Source organism: Pelmatolapia mariae, linkage group LG8, assembly GCF_036321145.2.
Source record: "Pelmatolapia mariae isolate MD_Pm_ZW linkage group LG8, Pm_UMD_F_2, whole genome shotgun sequence".
Lineage (NCBI taxonomy): Eukaryota > Metazoa > Chordata > Actinopteri > Cichliformes > Cichlidae > Pelmatolapia > Pelmatolapia mariae.
Window position 1 is genome coordinate 3,149,270 of NC_086234.1, and position 27,818 is coordinate 3,177,087.

Below are 27,818 nucleotides of genomic sequence, written 5' to 3' on the forward strand. Positions count from 1 at the left end.
CTGTAAGCGGAAGCAGTGTGGGTTTATTGTGGTGTAACTTGACGCTGGTGCCGGACAGCTGCCACACTGGACTCGGACTGAGCCGGACTGTGTAAGTAAACCTGAAATCCGTCGCTTTTCCTGCCGCCGGACGGTCAGACCGTGTTTGTAGGGATGGTTTACCCGGGCAGCAGCGGCCTGGTTCAGGGCCACAGGCTGTCGGAGAGACGGTTAATGTAGGCGGGAGAGGAAATGGGTCGATGTTTTTAGGCCTGTGACTACAGTTTGAGCTCCACGGGGAGGAATTGAGCACTGGTGACAGTTTAATAGGCATATTTACCACGGTGAATATTATATCTCTACCAAACACGGCCAGGTACAGAAAATGAAAAGCAGCGGATTTACAGCAGTGTAATTACACCTTAAATGATCCAGGTTGATCTGATTCATGAGGTGAAAGAGCTGTAAAATCAGGGTTTATTCAGCTTTTGTCTGTAAAAAATTAATATATTACCAGGAGCGATTGTAGGATTCTCATGGGACCAAGAACACAGTACTTATATTTAGTGTACTTATATATTGTACTTATATATTAGTGTACTTGATTTTTAATATTTGTGCTCCTTATGTTATTCAGCTCTTACATTGTGTATTCAGATTTTTTTTGTCCTTTATGTTTTATTTCTCCTTTTTCTGTCTTTAACTTTATTAATGTTTAATTTACTTTAGTTTTTTGTTTTACTATTTGTTTTCTTTTTGTTTGATTTCAGCTGATTTTGGCTGTTTTGTTTGTTTTAGTTATTCCATCTTTTTTAATAAACAAATTATTATATATTTAAGGCCCAGAGGAAATCAGAATACCTGATCTGAAATAAATACAATGTAGAAAATTAGTGTTAAAAAGATTAGGCGGTACTTTTAGGCTCACATGCTGCCCTGTGGCTTCATGCAAATGTTCTTACAAGAGAAGAAGTGAATAATTTTTTGTTTTGAATAATTGTTCAGGTCGTGAAACGAGTATTTAGACTCAGAGCTTTCTGTGGAATATCACTAAGAGTGTCCAATCGAGTGTACTTCTTGTCCTTCCTTTGTGTGTATTGTGTGTATTTTAATTTATACTTTTTATTTTCCCTTTACTTTAAATTATTACATTATTTTATTTATACATGTATTTTATTTGTTTCATAAAGGAAGTCTTTGTAGGGTCTGTATAAAGTTTTTATTTGATGTGCCGTATTTGAATGCATCACTCGGGCAGATGTTCTGAATTTCATTGTACACCTGTATGATGACAAAAACATTCATTCTATTCTATTCTGTTGCTTAATCAAAAATTATAGTCCTATATAAGCACAGAAGTTTTAAAGTCAAAGTTAGGGGTCATCAGGTAGCCTCAGAGTCATATTTCAAGTAAATATGAGCATTATTGTGCATTAGTAGTCACCCAGCAGTATGTACTGTGACATCATCAGTCAGATGTGAGAACAAAAGAATAGCCGTGTTTTCCCCTGAGAATTTGAAGTAGCAGTTGAATGTAACTTCTTAACAAGTTTACAGTAACAATACATCAACCTTGTAATCTCAACAGAAAGCCTTCTGCACGTCATAAAACTGAAAGTGAAAAATATCATTGTGGGGGATTTAAAAAAAATCTTGGGTCAGGATTTTAAACCTGTTGTTTAACCCCCATCAGTAATTTCCATGTACTGTTTGCTCTTCCTGTCATATAGAACACAGCTATAGTATCAATACAGGGATACCAAATATCAATATTTTATTAATTAATAAGAAACGCTTAGCTAACAAATCTACCTGCTAATTCAGAGCAAGCTAATTACTTTGTCACAAGGGTAAACATAGGACAGCTAGCTGAGGCCGAGGGTGTTGCACACTCTTTTTTACGAAATCATCATTAGGGGCTTAATAATTTTCAGTTGTAGACCTCATAAATGTGAATACTGTTAAGCAAATAGCTCCAATAATAATAATAATAATAATGGATTGCATTTATATAGCGCTTTTTGAGACCCTCAAAGTGCTTTTCAATTCCACTATTCACTCTCACATTCACACACTGGTGGAGGCAGCTACAGTTGTAGCCACAGCTGCTCTGGGGCAGACTGACAGAAGCGAGGCTGCCATATCGCGCCATCGGTCTCTCTGGCCATCACCAGTAGGTGGTAGGTGAAGTGTCTTGCCCAAGGACACAACGACCGAGACTGTCCGAGCTGGGGCTCGAACTTGCAACCTTCCGATCACAAGATGAACTGACAACTCTTGAGCCACGATCGCCCAATACTTACTATGTACTTATAAATATGCAAAATAATAAGAAAGGAAAAGCTGTGTTGGCACCAAAACACTAGTTGGCGGTAGAATTGCTGCCTTCAAGTTGATCCATTCTCTTCTAGTAGTTTGGACAGTGGAATAATTCGATGGAAATGCATCATCTACTTATATTTCTATTTACAGTGTAGGGTTTCAGAGTACAACACAGATTTAACACAGAACAATAAATTCTCTGTAATTTGTGCTAATTTAACTAACAAAGGGGGAGTTACCTGAGTGTCACTGGGTTTTTTGGTGTTTAAGATTTCAATCACTGAGGAGCTGCTGAGCCGGAAAAAACGTAGACTTAAAATAGCCACCATGACATCACTTACTGGTCTGTGGATTATGGTTTTGAAGCTTTGCATCTGCCATTGTTGAATTTGAGAGCTTGCATGAATGAATGACAAATGAAAGTCAATATGTGGTATGACCTCTTTTATTATTTAACACAGTCTGAACTCTCTGAGGCGGCTTTCTTGTCCCTTCTTTAGGTAGTCTTCAGGAATAGCTCTCCAGGCTTCTCCAAGAACATTCAGAGCTCTTCAGTTCCAGTTATGGGATTACATAATTCCATCAGTTTTGACAAAGCTGCCGTCAAACTGTTACAGAGCCTTCACTGTGTTTCACAGATGGCTGAAGACATTGTAAGAAGCATGAGGGGTGTCTCGAGACTTTTGCACAGAGCCGTTTCTTTTACTTGATTCCAGTTTGTTTTACTCCTTCTCTACTCGTGTGCTGAATATTTGCACATTTCCAAAAATAACCCAAATCTTTTTTTCCTCGAGTAATTCAAAGTGAAAATTCGAGGAACTGCGTTTGTGTTTTTTAACATTCTATGTTGGCGTCATCCAAACAGTCATAACTGGTGACACCAATACTTCCCCTGTTAGCTGAGGAAGGAAAGGCAACAGTATGAAGCTCTTAGAGACTTTTTAGGAAGAGAACTATATGAGTGTCTGCCACTTATCTGCTGTACAACTCAGACCGGGGTAGGTGGAAGAAAATGAATGGATAAACGGTCTTGCATTGCTAACATTCATTCACACTTATTGTGTTCTAAATTTGCATTCCTGTACCTTTGTTCGCTTTCTGTCTTTGAGCAACTCCCGTGTTATGTTATTTTCCTTTAATCAAACAAAAGGTTAAAGTGGAAAAAAAAAGCTAATTTTTACTTGTTTTTCCGATTTTTGTGCTACTCTAATACTCTTATGGCTTCATGTTTTCTATTGATCTCTAAGTCAATAGAGATCTTAAAACTGTAAGATCTCTATTCCCCCTTAAAACTGTAGCATCACTTCATTGTCAACCTTGTACATTAAACTAATATTCATACAAGTTTGTCATTGTTTGGGCATTTTCACCAAATTTTAAGAAAGTTGAAGAAATCTAAAGGCATGAAATCAGATGTAAGATATATTCATCCTTCGGCGGTGCTCTGAACTGTTCCAACAGGAATTTTTTTACTTTGAAATTGAAAATGAAAACCACAAAGTTGAGCTCTGTGACAGCGAGCCGCCTCCCTGTGAAACTTCTAACCTGCTTCTGCTGTTTTTTTGGCTTAAAGTCTGCTTTTACGGACCAAATTTTACTCATCCCATGATGGGTGGGTCTGCCTGAGACACTGAGGAAATTGCATGCTCTTACAGCGGTGACTCGTCAGCGACAGGGTAGTCACACCCTGAAGCAGTGGTTTTCAGGCTTTTTGTGCCCAAGCCACAGCAAACTGTCTGCCATAATTTGAAGCCACACCTGTATTCATATCTGCTCAAAATAACATCAGAGTCATCTAGCGTGCCATCAGTTGTTCTTTTGATTGTCTTTTGTGGTTTCTTGACCGTGCACGGCTCTTTTATGCCAACGCATTAGCATAAAGGTTGCCTCCGACGTCTTATCAGACACACAGCTCAGTAGACCAGTCCTGCAGCGTCTGGTTCCGATTTGACTAGACCAAGTTGGTCTCAGAGGGAATGTTTGGTTTCAGAGTGGCTGTTTAGTTTGTTCGGCACTATGTTAGCATTACCCAGATAACACACTCTGAAAATGACTGACATCCCCACTCCAGCTTCAAGTAGCTTTAGCTTTCCCCCTACTTCTTAGTTAGCTGCACCAGCAAATTGCAGTTTTCCATTTAAGAAAATGATCTATTTCCCTTTTATTGTCAATCAGGGCCTTTGATGTGTTATGTTCTAATAATTCCCACCATTGTGCAATAATGGGAATGGGCTGTGGTTTTCCTTTGACAGACATTTTTTAAAGGAGTATTTTAGGGGAAGTGACTGTGTATAAAGTACTGATACAGTACAGTATATTATGCAGAATACAGCATGTGATATATGGCTGTCAAAAAATTCAAGGCACACCTACACTTGTCTCAAGTCACACCATTGTTCCTTGGCACACCATCTGGGGGTCACTCCCCTGAAGCATGCCTGGCCTTATTGCCTGTTTAAGTCTTAAGAAAAGTCTGCAGAAATAGAAAACGAACATCATTGTTGTATTGAAGAACTTTGAACTAGCGATTGAAGCCTTAAACTCTTCAGGAAACTGTTTACTCAAGTACTAAATTAAGTTAGCAGTTGGACTATGTTTAGAGAGTTTTTTGTGGGTCGTTAACATTTTTTTTCTCAACGTCCATCTTTGTTATCTGCTTTTTAGATGCTAACATGTGAATATTAGCCTAACCATAGCTCTGTAGGTCACCTAGCATCACTAACCTTTCAAGTATTGCAGGTTAGTTTCCATCTTTGTTTACGTCCAAAGTTAAAGCAGAACTGCATATTTAGTGTTTTTGGTTTTTTTTGAAATACTTAAGTCAGATATATCATCTTCAGATGGAAACTAATTAGATAATTTAATTGTAATTGTAACTTGGCTTAATGTTGTATATTCCCTTTTCTTGTGAATGTGAGAATATGTTTATAATATCTATTTATTGTAACACCCGTGGGAGTAGCTAAACTAGTATTTTGCAGGTATCTGAAGTCCAAAAGTGCTAACTTGAATCTGGGTGTTAAAACTCTTTGTTGGCCAAAATGCTCAGGCAACAATTGGAAAGAAAGGGAACACGTTTGGCTTTTCCTCCTGCTTTAAAGGAAAATTGAGCAAAGCTGGCCATAACATAAGAAACGTGAAATGCAAAAATCTCGTTACTTCTGATAGCTGGAGCAAAGTTGAAGTTCAGTTTGGACCTGACATTCAAGGCAACTTAAACCTGTCATTGAAAATGTTGATACATGGTGAGGTTTGAAGCCCACTCTGGGGTGAAGACACAAAATAAATGTCTGTATGATTGATTTCAGCAGACATGTTGATTCTGGCATTGCAGTGTGAGAGTAAATCACAGAGCTGGAAATGGAAAACAATAGTCTTTTACCTCTTAGGGTGTGTGTGTGTGTGTGTGTGTGTGTGTGTGTGTGTGTGTGTGTGTGTGTGTGTGTGTGTGTATTACTCATATTGTCACGGCATGAATCTGTTTGCATAGCCTCTATGGAAACAAAAGACAAGTCCCTGTAATGTAAATCATTAATTTTCATCCTGAAGTCCTGGCAGCGTTAGGGTAAGGTTTGGATTAGGATTAGTATAGTTAAGGTTAAGTCTGTTGAATGTAAATCAATCTAATGTCCTCTGAAGTAATGGAAAGACAAGGGGGTGTGTGTGTGTGTGTGTGTGTGTGTGTGTGTGAGTGTGTGTACGGGTTCGTACTATCCTGGTGGGGACCAAAATCTGACTTTTACTATCCTGGTGGGGACTTTCTGCACCGTGGGGACCAAAATCCAGGTCCCCTCGGGGTTGAAAGCAATTTTCACACTCAAAATGCGGTTTTACTGTCAGGGTTACAATTAGGTTATGGTTAGGTTTAGGGTAAGGGTTAGGGTTAGGCATTCATTTTTAATGGTTAGGGTTAGGGTAAGGGGCTAGGGAAAGCATTATGTCAATGGGATGTCCCCACGAGGATAGCAAACCAGACATATGTGTGTGTGTGTGTGTGTGTGTGTGTGAGTGCGTGCCTGAAAGTTTTTAGTGTGACAAACCACACTTTACATCTGCATGTTTCAATGACACGTTGTGTATTTGATGTGAAGAAAACTGTCATTTATGTATGAAAGGAATCCGATGCACAAAGGATTCTGCACAGGAATGATCGTTCACGTTTTCCCTACTTGATGACAGTGGTATGCACTATGCATGAAGGAAACTGTTGAAGAAAAAGTAGATTCTGAAAGTGAAGGTTGGATTGCCTGAGCTAGCATTTATCACCACAGGGATGAGTACTATCTTCCTTATCTGGAAAACGTCATGCCGGGCTTCATTAGCTATGAAAAGGCTGCAGGCTGTAGGCGTTTCAGCGACTTACCTGCCAGTAGAAACTCAGAGGGGACTGAGGCTTCTGAAAGACATGAATCTTAGCAGCCGGCAGTAAATTGCTGTAATTGTTTTTTATTTAAAATTAAACTTAGGTTACAGTTAAAAGCAGGTGAAACATACAGTCCAGTGAAGTCCACTGCCACTGGAACAGTGACCCTTCAGAAACATTAAAAAAACTTTGGGGACAGAGAGTGCACAGAGAGAGAGCAATTTATGTGGAAAGGTAAAGACGATACAGTAATACAAAGAAGAAAACCCCAAATGTGCAAGCACTTGGCAAAAGTAGAAAGAAAAAACTCCCCTTTAGAAGGAAGAAACCTCTGGCAGAACCAGGCCAAACCAACTGAATTGGCTCCTTTTACTGTGGAGGAGTTGCAGCTCTACATGAGTTCCTGCTGAAGGACTGAGCTGTGCAGCCCCCACTCACAAGCAGGAACCCAAGATACTTGAACTCCTCCACCTAAAGCAGCAACTCCTTCCCACTACAGAGTGGGCACTCCCTGACGTCAGACTTGCTAATTCTCATTCCTGTCAGTTCTTACCTACTCAGCTGCAAACTGGCCCAGTGCAAGCTGGATGTCATGAAAAACCAGATCTGGTGGGCAAACCAGTCTTCCCATCCTTACTGGAAAAATGGAACACAAACTTTCACTTGTTTCATTTTCTCTACATGTCTTTGGGATACAAGTTTACCAATAAGATAAAACACAAAAGCAACAGACTTGGTAAAAACAGAAAAACACCCAAGCTGGCAACCACCGTTAATTAGACCCGTATGTCTGTACTGAGTCAGCAGTGTAAAGAAATGTGCATCGTTCACTAGTCATAGATCAGCCGTAACGCAAATAAAAACCTGAAGTACAAAAATGCGACGTCAAACCTAGCACCTTAAACCTGCCTTGACGCTTGTGTCTAAATGTCTGTGCAGAGTTCCTGTGATGCCCCAGAGCGGGCTGAGCTGGTCGGGGTTGCGATGCCTTACGTGGACCGACAGAATCGCATCTGCGGCTTCCTGGACATCGAGGAGAATGAGAACAGCGGCAGGTTCTTGCGCCGTTACTTCATCCTGGACACTGAGCAGGGCAGCCTGCTGTGGTACATGGATAACCCCCAGGTAAGGCTGTTTATGAGCTGAAAACATCTTTATCATCTAAAAAGAAACTGTTTTTATAGGTGTTTTCATCTGAGATCTGGGTCATGATGTCTTGGGGTGTGTAGTAAGAACATAAATGTAGGCCTTTTATTTTGAAGTTCAGAAGCCATTACAGGTATTGACTTTGGTTTTCTTACCTCCAAGTGGCAATAAACAGCTCGTGAAAATCATCATGCAGGGACTTGAATCGCTTCAAGGATGTAATCCATCACATTGTTGCACAGCTCATATTTTAGATGCATCTTAAGAATCAGCTGCATGAAGCATCAAAGTCTTTATGCTACAGCAACATTTTTCTATTGTTGTGTACTGACACAGTGAAGCTTGGCTCTCGTATTGTTCTGCATTTTTCTGCTACCTGAAAAGATGCTGCAGATGTCTCTGCCCGTGACTCTGAAGCCCACTGCTTTTTTGCAACAGGAGGAAGTAGGAACTGTTGCACCGGGGAATATATTTTAATTCACTTTCACACTCTGCTGTGCAGCAGGATGGTGTGTGTGGGAGTGAGTCAAAATTAACTCCTCTGTGTGCGAGCTCATTGTGATGAAGGGACATGTCAGACACGTGAATCACACCACTGATGTGCTTAAGCAGTTTTAACAGTTTTTCAAAGGCACTGGAGCCGTACAGCCCCCTGAAACCCTCTCTCCTCATATGAGGACATTACACTTTGGCTTTTCTGCACCTTATACTTCATTAAAGGGTTTTGTTAAGCAACGGTTACTTTAGAAAGAATGCAGGATTAGGGCACTTCCTCCTTGGCTTCACTGTTCAAATCTGAAAGCTTCATCCTCATAGAGAGTAGTAAAGCTGATGATGTGCACACAGAGGTGGGTGAGGGATTAACAGCTCAAAATAAAAAAGAAAAAAAAACAAAAAACAAAAGTGAAGACAGAATGAGGAAGTCGTAAATTTGTAGGACAGAAATGCACTCGGCACAGATTCTTTTTCACTGCTGATTGAGTAGTCTCACCTCTGCATGAAACCAAGCAGACAAACGGGAACCAGAACAGAAACAGGTTAGCGATAGCACTGAGATTTCCTACTGTTGGGGAATTTCTAAAACACATCGCATCCTCATGCAGAAAGCTGGTCGGACTGCCAGCGCACAGAGCTTTGGTATTTTCCGGATGATCTTCCCACATAGATTATGTTCATAACAAGTATTGTGAGATCAGAGAAGACTGAAACAGGTTTTGACCATTTTTTTTATTCATATCTGACTCTTTGGATAAAGTTAAGCTCTCTTATGACTCCACATCATCGTCTTTTACATTATTTTGTCATTTTTACTGAACATTACTGAAAGGGGAAAAAAGCAAACATGTTTGCACTCTTCTTAAGAACATAAATTTAAGAAAAAGAATAATTAATCTTCAAATTAAATGTTTTTAAATATCATGTTGTGAAATCTGTAAATAAAAGCATGAAATACTGTTGTTGATTTCCATCATAGCAGGCAGCAGTGATGCTAGCGCTACTACCTTGTTTACTTCTGTTAGTTCTACTTCTTCTTGATACAATCACGAATGGCTGATGCTTATACATTTGTGTACATTTGTGCTTTTTCTCTTCAGAATCTGCCCAAAGGTGCAGGAAATGTGGGCTCTCTCAATCTTTCCTACATCTCCAAGGTTAGTCCTCACTCTTCCACACACACTGTTTCCCAGAGGTTTCACCTGTACTCTCTGTGCGTACAAACGTGCTTAAATCTGTAAAATCCGTTGTTATTTTGGCGTGTGATTTCTCTTGTTACCAGCTGTAGATTGAACAGAACATCTGCTTGATTATCGCCTCTTCCTTTTCATGACTCTATCCTAAAGTCTGTCGAATTCCTGTGGCGTCAGCCAGATTTTAAACACAAAAAAATTAAATGTTATATCACAACAATCAAATAAATTCAGAAATTCATTTGAAAATCACACAGTAAAGAGCTGCTTCAGAACAGGAAGAAACCTCCAGAGGAACAGGGCTCAGGAAGGGGCAGCCATCTGCCACGACCAGTTGGGGGTAAGGGGAGGGAGACAGGACAGACGATACACTGTGGAAGAGAGCCAGAGATTAATAATAAATTGGACTTTTCTAATTTTAGAGATATTGCACAAATGCAAGAAAGCAAGCCTACAGTTTTTTTTTAAATATGTGCATTGAAGGACAACGCCAAGATTCCTCACAGTGTTACTGGAGGCCGAGATAATGCCATCCAGAGTTAGTATCTGTTTAGATACCACATTATTATATGAATTTTGAAGCAGGAAGTTAAACCTTATTCTACGATGAGTATAATCTGCATAGAAGTGAAAATGTATGCTGTTCCTTGTAATAATACTGCTGAAGGGAAGCATGTATAATGTAAACAGAATTGGTCCCAGCACTGAACCCTGTGGAACTCCATAATTAACCTCAGTGTGTGAACTCTCCATTTACATGAACAAACTGGAGTCTGATAGCTAAGATTCAGACCACTGCTGTGAGTGTAGCATAGCATATTTATAGTATGATATGTAGTTTTCCTGATGGCTGAGTTTTTCCCAAATAGCAGTGAAAGTTTTGGCCAAAATGTGTCTTCTGTGTGGTTTTCTGTAGGCCACATTTTTCTTGTCCCAGCCACAAGTCCACCTTACATCGGCTAAATGACAGCCGTGCCAGGATTTATCAGTCCCGTACTCCCGCAGCATAGAATTATCACAAATGTGTGGGTTCATGTTTTTGGTGGGTTGTGCTGAAACATTTACCCTTTACGCTTGTCTCTCGCTAAGGTCAATGATGCCACCAAACAAAGACCAAAGGCAGAGTTCTGCTTTGGTAAGTTCATCTTTATTCCCTCTCACCCTACACTGCGTCTCTCTGCCTCCTTCCTCTTTACCTGCATAGTAACTCTAGCCACATACATTTCTCTTTCCTTTGCTTTTGACCTGTTTGTGTGTGGCTTTGTTTCCAGTGAGAGGAACTATCGGTGCTCCAACACGCTGACGTTTTAAACAATAGCGTGCTTGTAACTTTGTGGCAGCAGATTGTCCCTTTCCTGTTTCAACATCACAATGTACCTGTGTGCAAACAGCTGTGTACAAGAACACAACCGGCCTGCACAGAGCCCTCAGACCCCACTCCTTCCTCACTTCCTTCCCAGTCTCCTTTGTTCTCAATCCTTCCTTGTTTCCTTCCTTCCTCGTTGTTCTGCCCTACCTCTTTTCTTTCTCACTCCCTTCCTCCCTCTTTTCCTCATCTGTACGGTTTATTTCCTCTCTTTTGTCCCTTGCTACTTGTTGTTCCTCTGCTGTCAAACAGTAGGCCTTTGTCACTCAATAGGAGGAAACTGTACAATGACAAAGACCTGACCTCTGTGTGTGTATTTGCATCTGGATGGGATAATGGCACACAGACACACACACATCCTCTGGCTCTGAAACAGAAATAAGACGATATTTTTAGATACCCATGGAGCTCGTTTCTCTTCTTCCTCTTGTGCTTTCGAGCCTTACACATTCCTCTCTCTCCCTCTCATTCGTTCACAGTTATAAATGCAGGAATGAGGAAGTTTTACCTACAGGCCAACGACCAGCAGGATTTGGTAGAATGGATCAGTGTTCTCAACAATGCCATCAAGATTACTGTGAGCCTCACACACACACACACACACACACACACACACACACACACACAGATCCATCGTTGACCCTGTTTGTCCTCTTGTTGTGTGTTGCTCTGTCTTCAGCCTCGGGCTGCAGCAAATGGAAAGTTACACATCAGGCCACTGTGATAAAGATCAGTGCAGGCGTAGCAGCGTGTAAAGACACAACAGCATTAAAGCCACCTGCAGCTGCTGTGGTCTGCAGTCAGCCGACAAGTTTTCTGTGCACACTTTCATCTTTTCAAACTTTCTGCCTCTCTATAATCAAGGAATCTCCGAACTCGTGCGCCGATATCGACGCACGTGCTGCGCTGACCGCTGCTGAGTTGAGCAAGCGGGCAAAAATCTGTTGGGTTGCAAATGAAGGGTCCTGTAGAGATGCACCGCCAGCTGAAATGACACCGAGACGTCGCTTGTTTCAGCAGATGCCATTTTCCTTTTTGTGTGCACCATCCTTTGCAAGGGCGACAACAGCAAGTGCATTAGGCTAACTAAAGGACTCGCAGCATTGGTCGGGTTATGTGCAAACAGTGACGTCGCCACAGCTCTGTACCATTTATACCAGCGCTAAGGTCCTTGGGGTATTCTCCTGAGTACATCCACGTCAGCACAGGAGATGTTAAAAACCAGAAGCACTGAAATCACTTTGCTCCTGATTTTGACTTTCGTGTTTTGGTGGTAAAAACTGACAGTCGTACACTCTAAAACCCAGCAGGCCACCTGCATGAGATTACAAAAGCAGAAAGGCACACTTACTACCAAAACTACACCACAGTGTGGTTTTCACCAGCAGATGTCATGCCACTATTGGCATGTGCAATCTCAGTAGCAGCTAGAATAGGCTGACCAACGCCATGCTGTGGATGGATAACCTCAGACGCTCTGGCTGAAGTCTGAAATCTGTTTTCAGTGTTTACCTCTGCCTGTGCTGATGTGCTTATACTAGGCTAACAACAGCTCTATAACTCGTCACCAGGTCAGTCCTCATACAGTTTAGACCACCTGTACGTGTAACGTCATGTTTTCTGTGAGGCTTTAGTGCCTTAACACGCAGGGTGTTACAGTATTGGCTGCTAAACTACAAAGTCCAGGACGAGGTTATTAAATCACAGGGGTGGAGGGAGGATAGTGGGAATTTGCAGTCTATGTTAAAGTAATGCCCATCACAGCAGTAACACTGCTTACTGAAAAATGATTAGCTGGGAGTGGCAGATTCATGCGTCCTGCTGTCGGCAGCATTCAGATGCTTTGACAAACAGTCACCGATTGGCGCTCAGGGAATGAGAATGGGCTGGTTCAGATCAAGATTCTTCACGTGCACCACCCATCCTTTTATCGTTTATTCCTTTTCCATCTATCAGAGTCCAGGAAGGAGTCTAAAACAGCACTGATTTTAAAGTTAATTTCTGGTGTCTGCTTGTTATTTTAAGCTGTGCTTTAGCCTGCGAGCACCTCTGCTTTAAAGGAATGGTACATATGTAACTTGCTGGTTGCAGAATGAGCTTCCTGTCAGACTTAGACCTCTGCTCCAGTTCATGGTGTGAAAATAACCATCGTCACTCTTTAAGACCAAAGCCAATAACTGATCCTAATAGCTTTTATCTCTATTTAATTAGCATTGCTAATGTAATGTGAATTCCTATGATAAATAACATTCAGAGAGTTAAGAAAAAAGGTGAAATAAAGCCCAAGCTCTTAAAAATAGTGAGATGTCGAGCCTTTTTGAAACACGACTCCTGCTCTGTTTTCAGGTGCCAAAGCCTGGCGAGGGCCACAACACCCACGCAGAGACTCCCCAGGAGCTGCTTGGAACCATGAAACAGGTCTCCTACAAAACTGAGATCATCGGAGGAGTCCCCATCATCACGGCCACTCAGGTAACGCTCACAGCTGCGAGCGGCAGGAGCAGCACGGCAGGTCCGGTCCTGCCTGTGCTGGTATGCAGCTGCAAATATGAGTCAGCTCGCAGGAACACAGGCGAGTTAAGGCTGGTTTTATTATGAGTCGGAGGTTTTAAAAATATCGGGGGGAATGCGCATTGACATTTAGCTGCTGATAGCTGAGGTTTGTTTTTATTTGTTAAAGGGGAACTCTGAGAGTTTTGCACATCTGTGATTGTTACGCCGGTTTTAGGAAGTAAAACTGCAAAATCTTTGTAATCCATCGTTTGTTTATGATTGAGACTAGAGACTCCAGTCAGAGGAGTTGCATTATGGGTAATATATCATTGAAAACAATGACAAGAACAGGAAGAATGCATGGATTAAAAATATCATCGCTGATTGTCATCTTATTTTTATTCTTGAACTCTCTTAGAGTAGCTTTGGATGATTCAGAGTTCATAATAATCCTTATTTGTCTTACACCGGGCTTTCATCCTGCCCCTCAGTTCATCCTCTGTGTGAAAACAACACGTTTAGCTCCTCCCTCTTAAAGTCTTTCAGCTTTCTTCTGATTGGCTGCCCCTCAAAACACAAAATTGGATCAATAGGCTGGCAGGTGGCCGGTGTGTCGTGTTAGGGGTATCCCCTCTTGATGACATCACCGGGTGTCAGAAGTAAAAAAAAAACTGTGTTAAACTAAGTGTTCAGAGCAGTTTGAAATGGAGAAATGAAGTGTGGACGTGCTGACTGGACACGGCTCAGTGTGGAAGTAAAAAGTCCACAAACTCTTCAGCAGAGGACGACTTTAGAAATCAGTTGAAACTTTAAGACTTCAGTGTTTTATATATGTGAGAAAATCCCGTCCTGCATTAAAGTTTATAAAGTTTATTTCATCATTCTGATTATAAGCAGTTAAAATGAATCCAAATGAAGTCTAATGTTCGTGTGTGTGTGTGTGTGTGTGTGTGTGTGTATTTAAGGAGCAGGGAGAGGGGCACAATGGAGCTGATCGTGGAGCTGTAAAGCGGGCTCAGAATCAAATGCCCTACTTCCTGTCCAGAGGAGCGCAGGATCAGGCCATCATCAAAGCGGGATACTGTGTCAAACAAGGAGCTGTGGTGAGAGCGCGCACACACACACACACACACTCAGGGTTATTCAGTGTCGTCATAATGAACCATCACGTTTGGTTGGATAAAATCTCACACAGTAATCAGATAAAAATACTTTTGTGTTATTAATGAGAACAATCGATGTTCAGAAGAGAAAAATGCAGATCTTTGAAAATAACTTGGTCACTGGTTTCAATCTTAGAACGTGCGACTGCAAAACAAAGTAAACCCTTTCACTGCAGTTACCTGCCATATTAAAATAATGTTTTTTAACAGAAAATATTTCTTTCCAAAAATGAACAATAACCACAGGCACAGTAAGAATACAGTCTGGTGGCCTTATAAATGGCACAAAAATGGTAGAAAACAGAAGGAAGTGGCAGGCGTAGAACTAACCTAGCTGTATTTCAAAATAAAACAGGAAGCAGCTAAACAGAAACTTTGAAACATGCTTTGCTTTCTCCTCTCAGATGAAGAACTGGAAGAGACGGTACTTCGTCCTGGATGAAAATTCTCTCAACTACTACAAAACTGACATGGTGAGGAAACGGTGAAGAGCTCAAACACGGTGACATCAGTGCACAAAGACACAGCACGTTGCTCCGAAACAGACACTGAAGAAGAAGAGAGTGAAAAAAATCTGTGCTTGTTGCAAAACTTGCTGCATGTCTCCACATGCAGAGGCATGCGTCCTGAATACCTCCTCATGTGATCTACGTGTGGACAGATTAGCCCTAACTACGGCCCGTCTGTGCACATATATGGGCACACCCCGTGTGTGTGTGTGCGTACATATATGTGTGACTGGCTGAGTGTTCACACCTTTTTTATGTGTAATCATGTCCTGAGTGAGTGCAGCTGTTGCAGAGTGTTTGTTCTTCAACTGAAAGCTGAAGAAGGAAAGTTTGTTTGAATTTCAGGAGATGGAGAAGCGAGAGCTGAAGCTGGTCTCAGTGATCCGTCTCACAAGCATTTTCCCATATTCATGCAGGATAACGTATCCACACTGGAGGTTTTTGGTAGTCTGATTAATCCTGTAAAGCGAACACCTGAATATCTCTGTAAAGTCCGACGTGTCATTTATTTGCCGCTCTTCGTTAAAAGCTCGTGAAGCTCGTTGACGTCCATGTTTACTCATCGCCTTATTTGTGTTCACCTTCCTCGACACACGCTGACATTTGTTTGCATGCTATCGCCGCTGACTGCGAGTCATACAGACTGACATGATCAAGCATTTAGATCATGCATATCATCAGCACACGTGTGTCTTCATGGATGCTGATCCGAATGACACACGGGCGAACTATCTGACAGTCAAATAACCCCAGCCTTCAACAATAGCACACACTGAGCACCGTTTGTAGGTAATTTACTTACTTAGCGTCGTCAAGTGCTGATTATAGGCAGCTCATTAAGCCAGGTGACGGATGCTGCACATCAGGGATGTCAGACTAATCTTCCATCGTGGTCACATGCGCCCCAGTTTGATCTTAACTGGGCCAAACCAGGGAAAGTGGTGTTTCTGACAGCGTAAAGACATTTAATTAAACATTTAATCCCTGAAATGTCTTAATACATGAAATATAAGTGCAGGTTCAACAATACATCTCAGTTTTCTACCTGATAAATGTGTAAAATTACAGAAAATGTTCTGGCAGCTCATTGCTCACACGGTCCTTTTTTAACCGTGGACCCACTGTAAAAAAATCAAAAACGTCTGTAGCAGAGTGGATAGTAGAAAAAGAGGAACTTTTCTGTCATTTAATTGTTTAACGATTATTTTACTATTTGGTGCACCATGAGTGTCCATGGGGGAGGTCTTTATTGATTCAAAAATACAGTTAAAAGTCTAAAATTGATGCACTCGTTCACATTTTATTGCAGTGGGCCGGATTAGAGTAAGGCCCTTGGGCCTTACGTTTGACACCCTTGCTGCGTATGTTATGTATGTATGTTGGTGTAACCCGAGGTGATGACCTCTGATCAGTGTAAAAGCATGCCGCTCACTGCCTTCTGTGGTTTGACAGAGTGTGAATATGAAAGTTCGTCAGCTCAGCTGTGGCGTGAGTCGTCCTTTGATTGCAGTGAACCCGCCGCGCTGCAGAGCTGTGTCGGATATCTAAACGTCTGACTTAGAGTCGCGTTTCCAATCGCTGTGAGACAACTAACTTTTTGTTTACTCGACTGACCAAAGCAAAGATTTTAACAGAGGTTTTTTTCTCACAGGTGAATGTGTAACGCAGGCTCAAAGTATTTAGAGAAAAATTTAAATGAAATCAAACACAGACACTAAATATTACCCGACCCATCGTGACGAGGTCGCGTGTTTCAGTTTGCTTTTGATATGTACTTTCTCTCCTCTGTCGTCTCAGGAGAGGGAGCCGCTGAGAGCCATCCCACTGAAGGAGATCCACAAAGTGCAGGAGTGCAAACAGAGGTCAGTCAGCCTCCCTGTCAGCTCTGTGTTTGGGTTGATTCAGGGGAAGGTCACTAAAACCGTCTCCTCTGTGTCCTCCAGCGAGCACATGATGAGGGACAACCTGTTCGAGATGGTCACCAGCTCAAGAACCTTCTACATACAGGTAACACGCATGAGGAGGACGCGGTCATCAGTCAGGAGAAGCTCTTTCTGCACCGTTGTCTCATCTGTTCTGCTTTGAGCCAAATGAGTGTAAATTAGATTAAACATTTGGATGATTGTTCCATGCCTCCATTTTCTGAAGGACTTACTCTCTCCGCTGTCTCCACATGAGATACTGATGAGGATGTACTGATGGTACATTTGGTCGTCTTTGTTCTTTCCAACTCTTCTAACTCAGCTACTGAGAAGGAGCGATTTACTGACAGGAAGACTTTGTTTAATTGAGTTAAAGTCACCGTATTATGTCATATGTACGTGTTTAGAATCATGGCGTGCATTCATTTACGTTCCTGTGTTTCTCTCTGTCAGGCTGACAGTCCAGAGGACATGCACAGCTGGATTAAGGCCATCTCAGGCGCGATCGTGGCCCAGCGTGGTCCCGGGCGCTCCGCTAACACTGTATGTATCATCTCAGGTGAAGCTAATTGGTAAAAGAGGTTTAGGTGACATGGAAAAGGATGAGTTTGAGTTAACATTACAGATGTAGGAGTTTTAGAATCTCAGTAACGGTGCGAACATGAATAATTCAGTTTAACTAAGATGATACAAAGATGCTGCCATAATTGAAGATGCATTCCTTCTTCTCATTGGTCTTTAAAATTACTTTGAAGTGTTTCTTCCTGCTCACTTCACGCTGCAGCAACATGTGGCTGCATGAGCTAGTGCAGCAGTGCCACCATGTGGCAGAAACACAGCACTGCAGCAGCTTAATGAGGTCTATAACTCTGTAAATCTTTATTAGATTTCGTTAATTAACTCAAAGATTTTTATTAACAAAACAATCTTCAGATGATTTGGGTGCTTAACCCAGTGTGGGAATATTTTAATTGTAAATCTGTAATTAGGGATGAGACTGAGTGTGAAGTAATTTGTGTGTTTGTGATTTTAATACCCTGCTTGTTCATGATTTTGTGACACTTTCACAGATGATGATGACCGTGACTGATGCATGTGTTTTTGTGCATTTCTGTTAAATCTTTCTCGCTCACACACACACATACACACACACACACACACAAACATGCGCACCCAAAGAGTTTCCTTCCCAAACTACAAAAAACTATAAACATTCAAACCGAAGCTCATCTGCGTTACTGAAACGAATCTGGATCACAGTCTGAAGCTAAAGTCTTTTAACTTAACGCAGCGGTAAACTCCTGGAAGGATTTAAAGGAAACCTCCTTGTTTTGTAGCTTTTTTGACTGAGAGCCAGTTTTGATTTTAACTTGCAATATTAACCAGATACAGTTTGTTCAAAACCTGAAATATTGTTTCACATGAGACCCAGACGCCAGACTGACATGAAGAGGAGTGGTGATTCTGCCAGTGATGACAGCTGGAAAGTAAAGCGATGCTGCAGTGGAAATCAAACTGGTTTGTAAGAGAAAAACAATATAGTTTATGGAAAAGCTCTAAAAGACGTCGATTTCAGACATTTTAAAGGTTTCTGATGCAAAACAACATTGTTATCTTTACCCTTGTAACTGGTGGAAGAAGCAGACCACAGACAGCTCAGACAACAAGCACCTCTGGACAGCTGTTATCTCAGATCTCTCTGTGAAAGTCCCGTCATGTCCTCTTGTACTTGTGCATCTGTGATTGCTGCAGTGTATCAGACCTTATAAAAACCCGCCATTCTCCCGGTAACGCTCCTCGCCTGAAGCTGTAACTAAGTTTGGAAACTATTAACTCTCCAAGTGAAAACTGCTCAGCTGTAGTCAGAGGTCCCCCCCTCAGAGGAAATTCAGGCCGACCAAAGCAGAAGTCCATGACTGATGGTGAAATCGCCGTTTGCACAGTGCAAGTGTTCAGAACGGGACGTCCGGGCACAGATTTCACAAACAGCGGCAGAGCTGGAAGCTGTGTGAACGTGCACGGAAGAGGATTACAGCCGCTGAAAAAAATGGGGGAATTTGGGGATTTCTTTCTCAGAATTCTGGGAAAAAATTCCAAAAGACCCCTCACTCTTTTCACTGGCCCTAAACTTCCAGTAACCATGACCCTGAAGGGGGATTAGCAACTTTTAATTGAGCTGTCCTCAGAATGTTTGGATCACACCTCACACAGATGTTTGTCACAAGAAACAAAAGCAGGTACTTCTGGTTTCTGTCTGTGTAAGGTGTGGATGGATGGATGGATGGATGGATGGGTGGATGTGTGGATGGATGGATGGATATGTGGGTGGATGGATGGATGGATGGATGGATGGATGGATGGATATGTGGGTGGATGGATGGATGGGTGGATGTGTGGATGGATGGATATGTGGATGGATGGATGGATGGATGGATGGGTGGATGTGTGGGTGGATGGGTGGATGTGTGGATGGATGGATAGATGGATGGATGGATGGATATGTGGGTGGATGGATGGATGGATATGTGGATGGATGGATGGATGGATGGATGGATGGGTGGATGGATGGGTGGATATGTGGGTGGATGGATGTGTGGATGGATGGATGGATGGATATGTGGGTGGATGGATGGATGGATGGATGGATGGCTGGATGAATGGATGGATGGATGGATGGATGGATGGATGGATATGTGGGTGGATGGATGGATATGTGGGTGGATGGATGGATGGATGGATGGATATGTGGGTGGATGGATGGATGGATGGATGGATGGATATGTGGATGGATGGATGGATGGATGGATGGGTGGATATGTGGGTGGATGGATGGGTGGATGTGTGGATGGATGGATGGATGGATGGATATGTGGGTGGATGGATGGATGGATGGCTGGATGAATGGGTGGATGGATGGGTGGATGGATGGATGGATGGATATGTGGGTGGATGGATGGATATGTGGATGGATGGATATGTGGGTGGATGGATGGATGGATGGATGGATATGTGGGTGGATGGATGGATGGATGGATGGATGGGTGGATGTGTGGCTTCGCTTGGATAGGAGCTCTGTTCCGCGCTGTAACTGAGTTGTGCTGTAAACTGTTGTTTTCAGATCCGTCAGGCCAGAAGGCTGTCCAGTCCTTGTATACAGAGGTATACGCCATTCTGCGGCGGTGAATGCAGCACGTATGTGACCCCCGTGCCCTTTACCCCCAACCCCTGCACCCCGACCCATTCACCACAGCTTCCCCCTCACCGAGCCTTCACCCTGCGCACCACAACAGACGCGTTGTGGTCCTTCCTCACTCTGAGCTCTCTGTGCGTCGACGCTGTAGTGTTCATCCATCCTAAAGCTACAGCCAGGCTGAACAGTCACTCCAGCTGTTACTCAAGCAGCAGGTCTTTGTAGCCACATCTGGAGCCTGCAGTACGTGCAGCTGGATAGTTTGTGCGTTTGGATGAATCTCAGAAACATTCAGAGTTTGAGAGTTTACTGTTCATGCCTGGATCTCACCCAAACCTTTAGTCAGAACTCTGATTATCACAGAAGCATAAAAATCAAGTATTTCCTTCCTGTTTACGTGATTTATTCAGATCTTCTGTTGATTTAAGTTCTTTTCAGCTAATGAAAAGATATAAGACTAGTTCAGTATCAAAAACAGGTCAGAAAAAGTAAGAATAGTAATAAAAAGGGGATTTTAAATCCATAGCCTTGTTTCATTTGTTCAAATCTAAATGTTTAATGGCAATTTTAACTTATTTACAAAGTCAGAGAAAGTAGTCTAGACATGCAAAAGTGAATCTTATAGCACAGATTTATTCTACAGGATTATGGTATCTGAATCTAATTAAATAGTTAATTGAATTTATAAAGAAAAAGTTGAATTTATTGGAAATGACCTATGTAGACCCTTGTGCAGTACCTTTAAAGCCCACCAGGGGGTGACGGCCTGCACTTTGTGACTCATGGCTCTAAATAGTGAAAGTTTCAGATTTTCTTTCTGCCTTCATCGAAATGCATTTTGTTCAAGAAGAAGACACTTTATGGAATAATTCAGGGTTTTATTCAGGCTTTTGGGTTTGACGCTTCATTTCAGACCTTCTGGATGATTCACATCCAGATTAGACTGAACTTAAACTCATGATAAAAAGTTAACAAACTAGATTATCAGATTATTTCCAGGTATTATTCAGTCTTCCGTACATATTTATATCCTGTGGATGGGTTTGTGCCACAGTGATGGATGTTGTCCAGTCACAGTCGTGCTGCCCTCAGCTTGATGCAGCTGGAAAAAACTCTGAAATTGAGTTGATCAGCTGACCTTTGACCTTTAACTGTAGCTCACAGGCTGAGATGCTTCCTCAACATCGACACCTACGATTTCTTTGTACACTGTTGTTTTGGCAGCGTCCTCGTAACACGTTGACTTTTCTCTCTGGTCCTCCATCGACTGCCTTGGATTAACACGTCGATCCTCTCACATCACAGCTCGTCTCTCTCTGTCTTTCTTTAATTTATCCAACACGTTCTCGTGTAGGCAGAAACTTCAGCTCCACCCGCTCATAAACATCATCCTGCACCACCTGCACCATCATCTCTGAGCGTTTCACATTGTTTCATTCTTCACTCCTGATTCAGATTTACAGCGTTCCCGACTCCCAGCAGGATTCCACAAAGAGCCTAACTCATCCCGAGTCTCTCTTTTTTATCCCGCTAACACTCTGTCATTTTGTCTTTCTGTTTTTCCTCCGTGTGTGTGTGTGTGTGCGCGCGCGTGCGTGTGTGTGCGTTTGCCTTACAGAGAGTAAGGTGTGACAGTGACGTACTAACCTTCCCCAAATGAGCCCCACCGCCGCCTTCTTCCCGTCCCTCCTCCTCCTCCGCCTGCTGCTGCTCATCGTCCAATCACCAAGCCCCGATGCCTCAGCTTCTTAGCACCTGCTGCTTGATCCCGCCCTGCTCCCCGGCGGCTGCGGCGCCACCCATTCGTACGTGTTGCTTGTATCTGCATGAAGCCTTGTTTAAACTCACAGCATTTCACTCGTGTGTAACTGTTTGTCCATTGAGAGCAGGTTAGCCAGCTGGAGGATTGTGGGTACTGTAGTGTTTAGAACCCCCTCTCTCCATTAAAGTGGCAAAAGAAGGTCACGGTGCTTTAATGTGGCTGCCCGTGCTGTTAAATCATCAAAGAGAACGTCCTTGGCTTCACCTCTGTAAGCTTTCTTTGCTAGAGTAACTTGGTTTGTCTGCTGTTACTGATCATCATCTTTTACAGTGTTTATAGCACCCTTCCTGAAAGCTTACTGTCCAAGCACTGCCTAATAACAACTAATATTATTATTATAATACTGAGGAAGCTTCTTTGCTTTTGCTGCCATTTGGCTCTGTCTGTCTGCTACTTTTGCCTAGCGATAATGATTAGTGTGCATTTAATGGGACCCCTAAATATGCAGCCTGATCAATCAGGTCTGATTCTAATCTAAAATAAGGATTAGAAGATGGTGATGACTGATGAACATCTTTAATATCAAGCAAGCAGCTTTCGTTTCACAGAGCCTGATCCGGATGTTTCAGATTAAATTGGCTGTAAGTTCCACGTTTTCACTGATTCTGTGACTCGAGCTTTACATTTTACTGAGCCAACACAAGGAGTCTAAATGGTAAAAATGGTAAATGGCCTGTATTTATATAGCGCTTTACTAGTCCCTAAGGACCCCAAAGCGCTTTACATATCCAGTCATCCACCCATTCATGCACACATTCACACACTGGTGATGGCAAGCTACATTGTAGCCACAGCCACCCTGGGGCGCACTGACAGAGGCGAGGCTGCCAAACACTGGCGCCACCGGGCTAATGTCAATACTTTCCAGAGCAGTTTCAGGAGTTTAGTCTACTTTAATCCAGGGGGCTGTGGTCACACAAAGACACAGAGTTTTAGTTTTAATGTTGTTTTGAAGAAAATGTAGGAAACGTCAAGTTTTTAGCAGCAAAGTTTTAGTTTAGACTTTCAGGTTTCTTTAGAGGAAGAAAAATAATGTGGGGCTGAGCTGCAGCTTGATGAGAAGCTCAGGCCTGAGTGACTCTGACAGCGTTTCCTCTTTTCCATCTCCATCACACACTCATCCATCCATCCACCCACCGAGCCCTCCATCCATCCATCTCTCCATCTGTCATTCATAGTCACCACTTCTGCCTCACTTCCTCCTTCTCTTCCCTCCGTCTCCTCAGGAGCACAGTGACCACTCCCCTTCCACCTCCACCTTCTACCTCCCAGTCAATGAGGAACCCCAAGACTCGCAGTCCTCAGAGAGTGCTCAGCCTCGCTCTGGACACGCGCCATCGGGACAACTTCCTGGGCCTCCTCCCCTGGAGGCTGAGCGGGGTCCAGTCCGTGATGGTGCCCCTTCCCCCGGCGCGCTCCCGCCTGTCACTGCAGGAGACGCTGCAGCCTTCAAAGTGAAAGAGGAGGACAAGCCGGCGTGGGGAAGCCCCAGCGGCCTCTCCGGGTCCCAGCTCCTCCTGGCTGAGGATCAAGATGTGCACATAACCCTGTTCTGACAAACTCTAATGGACACACACACACACTTGTGCACACTGTCAGACTCTGCGTGTCCTGCTGAACCTCCTGGGACCAGTTCTTTGTTTTGTTTTTTTGGGATGGGACCTTCTTCCTCTGCTGTTTTCCCTTCTCCTTGTCTTCCCTTGTATCCTACAGTCTGTCACTCCAGGCAAACGACAAACACGGCTTGCTGTTACACGTTTCAGCGGCGCCACGAGTCTCACGTCCTGTGATGCACCAAAGTTTGTGTGTTTGCTTCCAGCAGCATTACTGTTTCAGAAACTGGAAGACTGACTGAGAGACTGACTAATCCCGCATCTCGGTGTTTTTCATTTTAAACTCATGTAGAAAAGCTCGTCGCCGAGGTCCAGATTCACTGAGCAGAGGTCCCTGAGCGGCCAGCTTTCATGAGCAGGTTTCCAGAGGTCACGCTTACTGAATATTTCCCGTCGTCAGTGATGGAAAAATGTGTCATTTTCGTAGATTAGAAAAGATGTCTGTCTCTTTCATAAGACAGCACTGAACACAAGTCACCCAGCAGGGTCATGCAGGCATCTGTGTCCGCCACAGGTGATCCTGCTGCAGGGAAAGTCCCGCATTGAGAAACTTTGGGTGGCTTCTGATCCCTGAAATGCAGAGGGACGGCCTAGCCTTGAGAATAAAATAATAGCTGTTTGTCTGAAGGAAAATAGAGGAAATACGCCTCTGTACAAGCCTGCCCCGATAGAGTTGATTAAGCTTCCAGCTTTAGTTCATTTACTTCATATTTGGTCACCGCGACTACAGTGCTTTAGAGCCTCTGCGATGAAAGACAATCATCTGCTTCATGTTTGCTTTGGAAGATTTAAAGCTCTTTAATGAAGCAGACATTCCCAAAGTGAAGAGTGCTGCAGCCCGTTTAAAGACAGGAAACTCAGCACGCCCAATCTTAAATCTTCACCAAAAATCAAAATACAAGTGATGTATTTGCTTAAAAATTTTATTAAAAAAAAAAATACAAAAATCAAATTGGCTCCAATGTGTGAAACTTCAGCACCGAGCAGTAAATTCAGGTCAGAGTAATGAGTAATATCACTAACTGACCATGTCATATTACCAATTTTAAATCACTTGTTATATAAAGAAATACATTTATATTAATATGTAAATATACATACTGTAGTACCTCTGGAGTCCACCAGGGGGCGCACACTTTCAGAATGACTGTAATAAAGAATTCAAATAACCGGTAAAATTAGGCTATGATGGAACTTCCGTTTGTCAAGTGTATCGTGACCTCTGCTGGTATCACCACAGTTTGCAGCATTTCCACCTCCTTTTTTAAGCGCTTATTTAACCAAAGAAGTTTATTTGAAAGCTGCAGTCAGTGGAGGTAAAGTCAGCGTGAAGGTTTATTTCCGTTTCTCATCACCGTCCTTCGAGAACACTGCTAACGTCTGTGAGGTTACTTCTTCTTTCCAGCATGCTAACTGGTATCTCCAAACCAGCAAGCTCAGCAAACTTTTTTATTTGTCTCTCCAGCACCAGCACGTTACCAGTTAGCTTGCTAAGTAGCCGCCAAGGTGCTCCAAACATCAGCAAGACTCCAGCGCAGCTTTGAAAGAAAGAAAAGCAGGTCTCTGGTGGTAAAACGCGTCGCTCTGACCTGTTTTAAGCGAGTGAAGCCTGATCAAGGAGGTGAAAAATCTAAGATGGGCTTTAACAGAAAGCTTCTGCTGTCCTTTGTTTTTATCCAAGGTCAAGTCCTTCTCCTGGCTCTGTTGGAGGCCTCCAGCTGTTAAAAAATGAGTTTCTCTCCGTTTATTTGCTTGTAGGGGATTGTTTGATCGTCTGGGTTTTGTCTTAAAGCGCCTTGAGATGGCTTGATGTGAATCGGTGCCTCTTACTTTGATTCCTGTTCATGATATCTGATCCTCAGACTTGCACATGAGCCTAACATTCAACCATGATGACTAAATAAACCCTGAAGCACCCGAGGCTTTATCGATTTTTGTGCGTCCACACAGTTTTAGTCGTGAATCTCTTCAGACGTTTACGCCTCTGAAAGCTGCAGTTGGGAATCTTTGTTCTGGTGTCAGGACTGAAAACGTGCTCGGCTGTTGAAACTGCAGCAGCTGTAATTAGTGAGATCGCACAGCACTCTTTGTCTCAGCTCTGTCCAGTTTCGGCAGTGAATTTAATTTCTTATTAATAAAGCCAATCCTCGCCGAAACCTTCCATCTGCGGTCCAGTTGCGGCTTTGCCACATTTCCAGATTTATGATATTTTTTTAAAATCCAAACTTCAGAGGCAGGAAGAGAAAATGAGTCTGGATGAAGCTGTGTTCAGACCTGCAGAGAATCTGGGCTCCAAGTGTGACTGTTGCTTCTGTCCTCTCGCCTCACTGCACATTCGCGCCGCTGTACTGCTTTCTAACTGATGACGTATTTGTTTCTGATGTCTTTTGCTGTGGGGACGTGAAACCAAACTGGACGTGTAAATGAGACTCTAAAGCTCAGCGGCAGGTTTTCGTTCCTCTCGGCGTCCGGCTGCGAGCTCTGGTTGTGGGTGTTTCTTTTTCTTCGGTTTCGATGTGCTTTTAGTTTTTATGATAATATTATTTACAGTGATGAAAAATCAAAACATATATGTTGTTTACTGAGTTTTTTAAACACGTGTGCACGAGTGCACGCACACGGCCCTCCTTCCTGTTGTTCCCCGTTCACCATAAGCTGGTTAAAGTGCCTGCCTTGTTCTTACTAAGAAAAATGATAACGATGAGCTCTTTTGACCCTTTTTAGTGTGAACATGATTCTAAAAACATGTGCTCTATTTATTAAAAGAAATTTGGAATAATTTGAACTGGGTTCATGTGTCTGCTTTACTTGACTTTTATGGACTGCACACTAATTATTACACAGACAACATTTCTGGCACTTTTACCAAAGTCGAGAAGGAAATTTAACAAAACAAACAGGAAGTGGGAGGCTGAAGAGACCATCCAATGAAGACAGAAGGAACAAAATAAAACATGAAAATGATCAAGCTTCAGAGGGCTGAATTCAAAGAAACCCTGAAAAAGTGATGCAGAAGGTCAGTTTTTCTGAAATGTCATTGCAGCAACAGCAAATGGTCCTCAGTAGTTTGGATAGCCCTGATGTGCTTGCATGCATGTCTGAGAACATCGGGGTATACTCCTACTGTGTGGGGCTCAGTCAGTGGCAGTGATTGCTTCATCCTCTAGAATCTACCTGCATACTCTCAGCACGTGACTTGGCCAGAGAGGAGGAGCCCAGCACTCACTGCACCAGCGTGGGGTCTGGATTCCATCCTGACACGTAATGGTAGTCAGGGTGCTGTTGCCTGTAGAGGTCTGTACATCATCGAGCTGAACGATGTTACAGCCAGCGTAATGTTCTCCACGGCTTCTCCAGACCCTTTCATGTCTGTCACGTGTGCTTGGGGTGAACCTGCTCTCATCTGTGAAAAGCGCAGAGCAACAGCTGATGTTCTATCGGCCTCACGGTGCCGGGCAGTGAGCACAGAGACCACTAGAGGGTGTCGGGCCTGATGGTTTGGTCAGAGACATACACAACAGTGGCCTGCTGGAGGTCATTTTGTAGCTCTGGCACAAAGGAGCAGATACCAGTCCTGATGGTGGGTTAATGGCCTTCTATGGGCAGCTCTCCTGAAGTCACTGCCTGCCTCCTGGACTGACTTTAAGACTGTGCTGAGAGACACAGCGAACCTTCTGGCTGCTGGACTACCTGTGCAACCGACCAGATCAATATCCCAGGAGTTTAACTGACTTGATTCTATAATCCAATTTGTTGCTTTCATTTTTTGCGCAGTATATAATGCAAAAACTAAACTTCAAAGTAAAACAGGAAGTTACTGTAGGACAAATAACAGGGCAAAGTTTAGTCCTGCTGGAGCCTCTGAGGTTTACACCGACGTGCAGGCTGATTTCACAAGACCTTAACAATTAAAAGCTGCTTTTGATTTTAGACTTTAGCTTCTGAATTTTATCATGAATTCAATATTTTATGACATCTCTGCACCTATTGGAGACATATGAGAACCAGTCATTTAAAGAAGTATTCAAACAGGAAGTATCATTTTCTACAGGACTACAAAAAAATAAAACACCTGCCTAATGTTTGTGTGGGACCTGCATGTGCCTGTGCATGGAGGTGAAACCACAGGGATGTGCTGTGCTGGCTGAGACTGGGAAATGACAGCAGATCCTGAGGGTTCAAAGTTTGCACTTCTGCTCCTCGAGTGACTGATCGGTGTATGTGTGATGCTGCTGTGAGAAC

At 42.9% G+C, this 27,818-nt stretch overlaps 1 protein-coding gene across 5 annotated transcripts; it reads left to right on the forward strand.

The window, feature by feature from the left end:
* LOC134633579 (pleckstrin homology domain-containing family A member 1-like) lies at positions 1-26,353 on the forward strand. Of its 5 annotated transcripts, XR_010094770.1 has the most exons (14): positions 1-91; positions 7,604-7,789; positions 9,406-9,462; positions 10,588-10,633; positions 11,344-11,441; positions 13,211-13,336; positions 14,323-14,460; positions 14,925-14,993; positions 16,827-16,891; positions 16,973-17,036; positions 17,405-17,494; positions 20,070-20,110; positions 21,760-21,946; positions 23,190-23,299. XR_010094770.1 is itself a non-coding variant. In XM_063482440.1 (13 exons), the coding sequence occupies exons 2-13, from the start codon at positions 7,649-7,651 to the stop codon at positions 23,419-23,421; spliced, it is 1,200 nt and encodes a 399-aa protein (XP_063338510.1). In that variant the 5' UTR covers positions 1-91; positions 7,604-7,648; the 3' UTR covers positions 23,422-26,353. The 5 variants fall into 5 exon arrangements, 3 of the variants coding, with proteins under 3 accessions (XP_063338510.1, XP_063338511.1, XP_063338509.1); XR_010094771.1 differs by lacking the exon at positions 20,070-20,110; XM_063482440.1 differs by lacking the exon at positions 21,760-21,946 and having other exon boundaries at positions 20,070-20,143; positions 23,190-26,353.
* Positions 26,354-27,818: the final 1,465 nt, after the last annotated feature.

Bases quoted from the DNA above. Each gene is read 5' to 3' on its own strand.
- LOC134633579 (XM_063482439.1), top strand. From the start codon at position 7,649: ATGCCTTACGTGGACCGACAGAATCGCATCTGCGGCTTCCTGGACATC. The intron at 10,634-11,343 runs GTAAGTTCATCT...ATTCGTTCACAG, and splicing joins AAAGGCAGAGTTCTGCTTTG to TTATAAATGCAGGAATGAGG. The intron at 14,994-16,826 runs GTGAGGAAACGG...CTGTCGTCTCAG, and splicing joins ACTACTACAAAACTGACATG to GAGAGGGAGCCGCTGAGAGC.